Below are 7,752 nucleotides of genomic sequence, written 5' to 3' on the forward strand. Positions count from 1 at the left end.
TCGAATAGAGAGCCACAGTGACCGCCTACTTCCTGCTTCAGCTATGAACCAGCCACGAAAGAAATATGAGTGGTGGCGAACAAGACTTTTTTTTCAATGTCAATGTAAAGGCATGTAAAGGTATGACGTCCACATGTCAATGTAAAGGCATGTAAAGGCATGACGTCCACATGTACATTTTGTCAATTTAAAAGATAACTTTGCATGTCAAGAAAGTAACTTTTAGTTTCGTATGAAACCGCTCAGTCAACTAGACTACGGGTCTGTCTGTAACTCAAGTGAGCTCCTATCACCTAGCTACCTATCTAGATACTTGATTAATTAGGTAACTAATTTTAATATAGGTGGATGAAAAATAATTCGTTTCAGACGTCCTCATGCTTGAAGGTAGCATTGCACGCGACAGGTCACACTGGTGCTGTTTCCATTGAATATACAAGATTTTTTCTGACCAAGATTGATCAAGTTGAATCCCAAAGCATTTGGCAATAAATTTGTATAAAACGGCATGGCTGGGGGCTGTTTTCTCTAACGTTATACTACTTTTATAATCCAGAAAGGTCGAGGTTTCACAGGCTACCGTGAACACTTTTAATTTGAAGGCGAAAAAGGGAAATGGTACATATGAACTGATAGAATTGACAGACCAGTGTCAATTCAATCTACAAATACACCATTTCCCCTTTCCGCCTTCAAATTAAAAGCGTAAAACCCAGCGAACGAAAATATTACAAACGCTACAAATGGGAAGTAATGACAGCTTATCATTTAATAAAGCACAGTTAAAACGAACTTCACTTAAGGTCCTTACACACCGAGCACGTATTTTTCGTGCGATTAATTCGCACGTCAATAATATTTTCCGAACCTATATCAGTCAATGCAACCGTGCATACCAACGGCGAAGTTTCACCCAGCGTTATTGCGGTGTTTATTTTTTCGAACCACGTTCGATTTTTCAGAAATTCGCTTCCGACGTGTACACATCTGTGGCTGTGATTGACAGGTGGGTCAAAACTCGCATCGTAATTTCATGCCGTATATTCGCATCGCTCCCGATGTGTAAGGACCTTTATACTTGAAGGTTTGCAATGGTGCTATCATCCTGGCTGTGTAGTCCTGCTTTGGGGCGGGCGGAGCGAGTTCTCTAACGTTAGTTATATTAGCAACCTAACTAGTGGCTGCTGTCCAGAACACCGTCAGGTAAGATGCTTCCTACTATTGTTCAAAAGTGACTTTCCTGACACTGTACAAACATCTGACTGCACTAAATTTAAGTAAAGGCTGATGTTATTGACTATCCTAGAATAAAAACGAAAAGAAAGTGAAATATGTTTGTTATTTAGCACACATTGTTTCACTTTTTTCTGATGCGGTCGGCTTTGTGGGCGTCGCCATTAGGGGCTCGTTTGGCTCGCTTCGTTCTTCTTCGTCGGTTGTAAGGGTCGCAAGGTATCACGGGATACCCTAACCCACCAAAGTGTGCATGGTATGGTTCCTCGAAAATTATCCATAACCAGGTACCTAGAAAGGTTGCAAATTCAGTGAACTTATGTATCAAACTGGTTTCAGACAGCCTAATTACAACTTATTACCTAGAAATGCCACCTATAAAGCTTGTTCACTTGAGAATCAGACAGGCCCTACATCTCTCGCCTTGCACAATATACTGTACGTCACACCAAGCCTGGTGGGAGAGAAAGTTAAGTTAAGTTTTACGCTACTGGTTGTGTGTATCTTTCTGACATAACTTATCGGTATAGTGCAACAGTTTTACGACAAACTGCGACTTTCTTGACTTGCAAAGTTATCTTTTAAATTAACAAACATCATATGTGGACCTCATGGCACAATTCAAACAGGATCGAAAAATTATTCTTTCTCGCCATTCACCATCATTCATAGTGTTTTTTGGCGGCTGGTTGGCATAGGGCCCTACTGGAAAGGACTCTCTCTTGAAACACAAGAAATTCAAATTCAAATCAGGCTAATTTGATTGACCAACCATACAAGATATATTCACAACAAATGTATTCTGCCACGTCAGTTTGTCGTATTTCCTCTAATATTATTTATTTATTATGTATTTAGCAACTTTATTTCTAATTCCCTCTGTTTGATGAGTAGATTTGCTCATAATATATCAATTTGATTTGAAGGAAAAAAGAATGATCACACTTGTACATGTTTGACATGCATCTGACATGCAATCAAAATCATTGAAGCAAAAAAAGAAGAAGAAAAAATAAATAAACGTTTATATCCTGGCGACTAACGAGGCTAACGACTGCTACTACTGCTGCAACCATAGGGCGAATCAGCGTGACGTCACAGCCACCCAGAAATGCGTAACCCCGCGGCAGTTAACTAGTATGAGTCATTCCAAACAAACGTTAATATCTCAAAAAGTATACATCACATCGCTTATATTTTCACATTCTGAGTGAGAGCAGAATTAGCTCAAGAGTTTGATGTATAATAATACAAATATGTATATGCACGTCGTGTTAATGTTGTGTCAACTGTCGCAGTTTTAAAAATGTAAACAGGGTCAGCCGGCTAGAGTCAGACACTCAAGCTCAGGCTCCATAGGGTTCCATTGCCGTTTCCACCCAGTGACGCAGTTTGTTTACCAAAATGCTGCTCGGCTGATCGCTCGTATATAATGAAAAAGTGACTTTGTTATAGTTATATATTGAGCAACTCTCTGTGTGTGTGTGTGTGTGTGTGTGTGTGTGTGTGTGTGTGTGTGTGTGTGTGTGTGTGTGTGTGTGTGTGTGTGTGTGTGTGTGTGTGTGTGTGTGAGACAGGGAGTGATGGTGGGGATGGGGCAGAAGGACAGCTATGTGGGGGACGAGGCTCAGAGTAAGAGAGGTATCCTCACCCTCAAATACCCCATCGAGCACGGCATCATCACCAACTGGGACGACATGGAGAAGGTGGGAGGCACACACACACACACACACACACACACACTGCTGCTGCCTTCGAGTGCCATCAGAAATAACCAGAATTAACTACACTGCGAAAACATTTAGACTTAAAGTATCTAGACGCAAAGCCCAAATATGTCACTATTTTACCTGTAGTAATGCCTGTTACTGCACCATCCACCACGTAACTTTGAGGCCTCGAAATTACCTGGATGTAACTCCATTTCCTGTTTCAGCTCCTTCATATTAAAAGTATTAAAAGAGTTAGCATGTCATCAGCAGCGCTATTCTTCACTCAAACAAGTTGACACAACAACATTTGAGGATATTTTAAGCAATTTTTCAGCAAATCAGTTCTCAACACTGCAGAGAGGTTAGTAAAGTCGAGCGTACAACCAGAAACAGGAAACTAAGGCTGATATCTGAACGTAAGACCGGACGTAAGTAGCATCTATTAGCATCCTGTAACTACCAATTGTGGCGGCAGAGGTCGCTGTTGCTGCTGCTCAGCAGCTTTCTACATATTTGGGCTTTAACAAGCTTACATCGAATTGTCTTTTCTGTGTGTCGTGATTGGTTGCACCTAATTATGTGATTTGTGATGTTCTGTGATTGGTCAGATCTGGCATCACTCCTTCTACAATGAGTTGCGTGTAGCACCAGAGGAGCACCCCACCCTGCTGACAGAGGCTCCACTCAACCCCAAGGCCAACAGGGAGAAGATGACACAGGTACACACACACACGCGTGTGCGCATGTACGCACACACGCACATACTCACACACACACACACACACACACGCACATACGCACACACACACACACACACACACACACACCGGCAGCAGAAAGCTGAGTTGTGTTGTGTGTTTCAGATCATGTTTGAGACCTTCAACGTTCCAGCGATGTATGTGGCGATCCAAGCCGTCCTGTCGCTGTATGCCTCGGGACGCACCACAGGTCCGCTCACCTCCTCTCTCTCCTCCTCCATCATCTCCTCTCCTCCTCCTCCATCCTCTCCTCTCTCTCTCCTCCTCCATCCTCTCTCTCCTCCTCCATCATCTCCTCTCCTCCTCCTCCATCCTCTCCTCTCTCTCTCCTCCTCCATCCTCTCTCTCCTCCTCCATCCTCTCCTCTCCTCCTCCTCCATCCTCTCCTCTCTCTCCTCCTCCATCCTCTCCTCTCCTCCTCCTCCATCCTCTCCTCTCTCTCCTCCTCCAGCCTCTCCTCTCCTCTCCTCCATCCTCTCCTCTCTCTCTCCTCTCCTCTATCCTCTCCTCTCTCTCTCCTCCTCCATCCTCTCCTCTCTCTCTCTCCTCCTCCATCCTCTCCTCTCTCTAAACGAAATAAACTCCCGCACACTGTCTCCACATGCAATCAAAAGTTTAATAAGAATAACGTTTCGGTCGTGAGACCTTCATCAGATTCTCTTTTTGGGCATACAATGTGATATTCTATGTATTACAGAAATGTACAATGCCCACATATGATTCTGGGGACCAACACAAAGCAGTTTATAAAGGCTTCTTCATGTCATTGAATTCTGTGTTAACTTGTCCCTCTGTCCATCTGTCTGTCTCTCCTGTCTCTCTCTCTGTTCTCTGTCTCTCTCTCCACTTGTCTTTCTCCTGTTCTCTCTCTCTTTCTCTCTCTCTCTACCTCTTTCTCCCATTTTCTCTGTCTCTCTCTCTCTCAGGTATCGTTCTCGACTCGGGCGATGGCGTGACGCACAACGTGCCGATCTACGAGGGCTACGCTCTGCCGCACGCCATCATGAGGCTGGACCTGGCCGGCCGCGACCTCACCGACTACCTCATGAAGATCCTGACCGAGCGCGGCTACAGCTTCGTCACCACCGGTACCCCACACACACACACACACACACACCCACACTCACACACACACACACTTCACTCTTTGCTGCATAGACTTTTGGGGTGTGGATATGCTCATACTGTACTTGTTTGACATGTGTGCTCTGTAGCGGAGAGAGAAATTGTGCGGGACATCAAGGAGAAGCTGTGCTACGTGGCTCTGGACTTTGAGAACGAGATGGCCACCGCGGCTCAATCCTCCTCCCTGGAGAAGAGCTACGAGCTGCCTGATGGGCAGGTCATCACCATCGGCAACGAGAGGTTCCGCTGCCCCGAGACGCTCTTCCAGCCATCGTTCATCGGTCAGACACAGACACACCCCCTAACATAGATGCACAGATAGACCACCAGGTGGTGCTCAAGCACTTGCCCTTTTAAGCCCATGGCACACCAATCAACATTCTACACCAAACACAGATGTGTGTTTGGTGTGCCATGGTGATGTTTAATCAGATTCCACACGTTCCACATCTTCATGCACGGCTGCACGCCGAATGTCTTGCTGCAAGGCACGAGACGCCCAAACTTTGATTGGAATGATGTTCAGGCAAGACGATACCTATATTGTAACCAGTGTTGGGGGTTACTCATTACAAAAGTAACATATTACATGTAATATATTACTTTTAGCAGTAACTCAGTAATATAACTTATTACTTATAGGATTTCAGTAATATTATACCAGTTACTTTGTCAAGTAACTCAAGTTACAAATTTAGTTTTTATTTATTTATCAAAGCACATTATTTAACATATCCTAATCAAACTGTGTGTTTTTATGCAAATAACCACTATAGATGACAATAACAAAGGAAAAGGATAACATTTAGAATTTTGTATTGTTTACACTGACTTCAAGACGGTTGAAATAATTTTTCGGGATGGTTCCGGGGCGGCAATGTCATTCTGCTGCTGCTGTTATTACAGTGAAAGTAATGCAAAAGTAGTGTAATAAGTAATGAGTTACTCTACACAGACAGTAATATTGTAAAGTAACTTATTACTTTCAAATGAAAGTAACTAGTCATATGTAGTATATTACATTTTGAAAGTAACTTGCCCAACACTGATTGTGGCTTCCTGTGTCAGTGTAAGGTGACTTCCTGTGTGAGGTGAACTCTAGCTGATGCTTGTGGTCTTTGGGGTCCTCAGGTATGGAGTCTGCTGGGATCCACGAGACCACCTACAACAGCATCATGAAGTGTGACATCGACATCCGGAAGGATCTGTACGCCAACAACGTTCTGTCCGGAGGAACCACCATGTACCCCGGCATCGCAGACCGCATGCAGAAAGAGATCACCGCCCTGGCCCCAAGCACTATGAAGATCAAGGTACAATATACACAACATGTAGCTAAGCCCTATGGATCATAGTCTGTCATAATTATATAGTAATGCTTCATTCCTTTTACAGTCCCTCATTACTAATAAGTATTTACCTGGTAAATAAATGGGAAATGAGTATGTTTTTGGGTAATAATAAGTAGTTAAAGGGGTATGCCAACTTTTTGGGAGTTTCGCTCATTTGCCGTATCGCCCATACATAACTAATGACTTTCTTTTTACATCAAAAGTCCCACTAATACATGCTTTTTTGTTACCCAGGAAAGCAGCAGGGGTCATTATTATCAAAATCTAATTTGTTTTCTTACCTGGAAAACAGTGAATACATCACACGCTCTCACCATGCTGCCCCCCCCCTTCCCCCCGCAGATCATCGCCCCCCCAGAGAGGAAGTACTCTGTGTGGATCGGAGGCTCCATCCTGGCCTCCTTGTCCACCTTCCAGCAGATGTGGATCAGCAAACAGGAGTACGACGAGGCCGGGCCCTCCATCGTCCACCGCAAGTGCTTCTAGACCCTTGGATCCGACCCCCCAAAGAGCCACCAGGCCTTTTTATCCCCTCTAGCCCCCCCCCCCCCCCCCCCCCCCCCCCCCCCCAGCAGCTAACCCTAACCCTAGTCCAGTTCAGCACAACCTCGTTTCAGCACCGCCCCGCAAGCTTTAGGGCTCCATCACCACGAAAACACCCTGCCGAAAAAAGTCCAGAGCAGATTCAACCTGTCGTGTGAAGGTTTACAGAGGAAGTGATGTCATCTTTACAGGATGTCAGGTGTTTTCAGTGACCCCCCCCCTGACAGATTCACCCAGGAAGTCTCCTCCTCCTTCTTCCTCCCTGCTGCCTGTAAAACTGTGAATGTGGCACTTCTCCCCCACCTTAACCCCGCCCACCTTCTTCTCCACCCCCCCCCCCCCCCCAACCTCCTTACAGCACTGCCTTTCCTCCATTTTGTTACTGTTCATTGTCAAAATATGTTATATTTTTGAATGAATAAAGCTTGAATGTTGCCCGATGGTGTTATATTCCAATGTTGGAGATGACCATTTCTATAGAAATACCGTTTATAATGTCAAGCCATCGTCTGTTGAACTGTTGGATTGTGGGTCGATTAGCGCCTTTGTTCGGTATTGCCCCGTAGAAAGTTAAAGTAAGTGAAAGTGGTTTGATGTCAACAACATGGAAAAGACACACGATGCCCAGGAAGACAATAAAGTGCTCTACAAGAAACTGTGTGGCGTCCATTTTGTCCAAATATTTGACTGAAGTGACTGAAGTGACCAGGAAACAGCCCCGGAGGGAATATCAGTCTGGTGGTTGTTGAGGGATGAGATTATGACGATATGTGGCCAAAACGGGAATAAAACTGGCTATTTAGATGCAGGAAAGACCATGGGAAAGACAGGCTGCCACTTGGCCCCCTCGGAGCTCCATTTTACGACCTCAAAACAACGCTAGGACGGCCAGAAACGCCGCGGAGATCGCTGGGTGAGTGGTCAAATCATAAATTTTGTGAGGAGAGGGGTCCAGGTTAAAAAAAAACGAAATTCTCCTTTAAGATGCACAGCACTTCCTGTCCTTTTACAACTTAATTTGTTAAAATA

At 44.6% G+C, this 7,752-nt stretch overlaps 1 protein-coding gene across 1 annotated transcript in view; it reads left to right on the forward strand.

Moving 5' to 3' along the window:
• Positions 1-7,361, forward strand: part of acta2 (actin alpha 2, smooth muscle) — a 14,774-nt gene extending 7,413 nt beyond the window's left edge. The window contains exons 3-9 of the mRNA XM_083636130.1: positions 2,811-2,939; positions 3,554-3,664; positions 3,809-3,893; positions 4,630-4,791; positions 4,918-5,109; positions 5,960-6,141; positions 6,523-7,361. Coding sequence (XP_083492256.1) covers positions 2,811-2,939; positions 3,554-3,664; positions 3,809-3,893; positions 4,630-4,791; positions 4,918-5,109; positions 5,960-6,141; positions 6,523-6,666 — 1,005 coding nt within the window. The 3' untranslated portion in view covers positions 6,667-7,361. The remainder of the gene's footprint in view (positions 1-2,810; positions 2,940-3,553; positions 3,665-3,808; positions 3,894-4,629; positions 4,792-4,917; positions 5,110-5,959; positions 6,142-6,522) is intronic.
• The last annotated feature ends 391 nt before the right edge of the window (positions 7,362-7,752 follow it).

The sequence above is a fragment of the Poromitra crassiceps genome (genome assembly GCF_964638095.1).
Source record: "Poromitra crassiceps genome assembly, chromosome: 4".
In the NCBI taxonomy this organism is placed as follows: Eukaryota; Metazoa; Chordata; class Actinopteri; order Beryciformes; family Melamphaidae; genus Poromitra; species Poromitra crassiceps.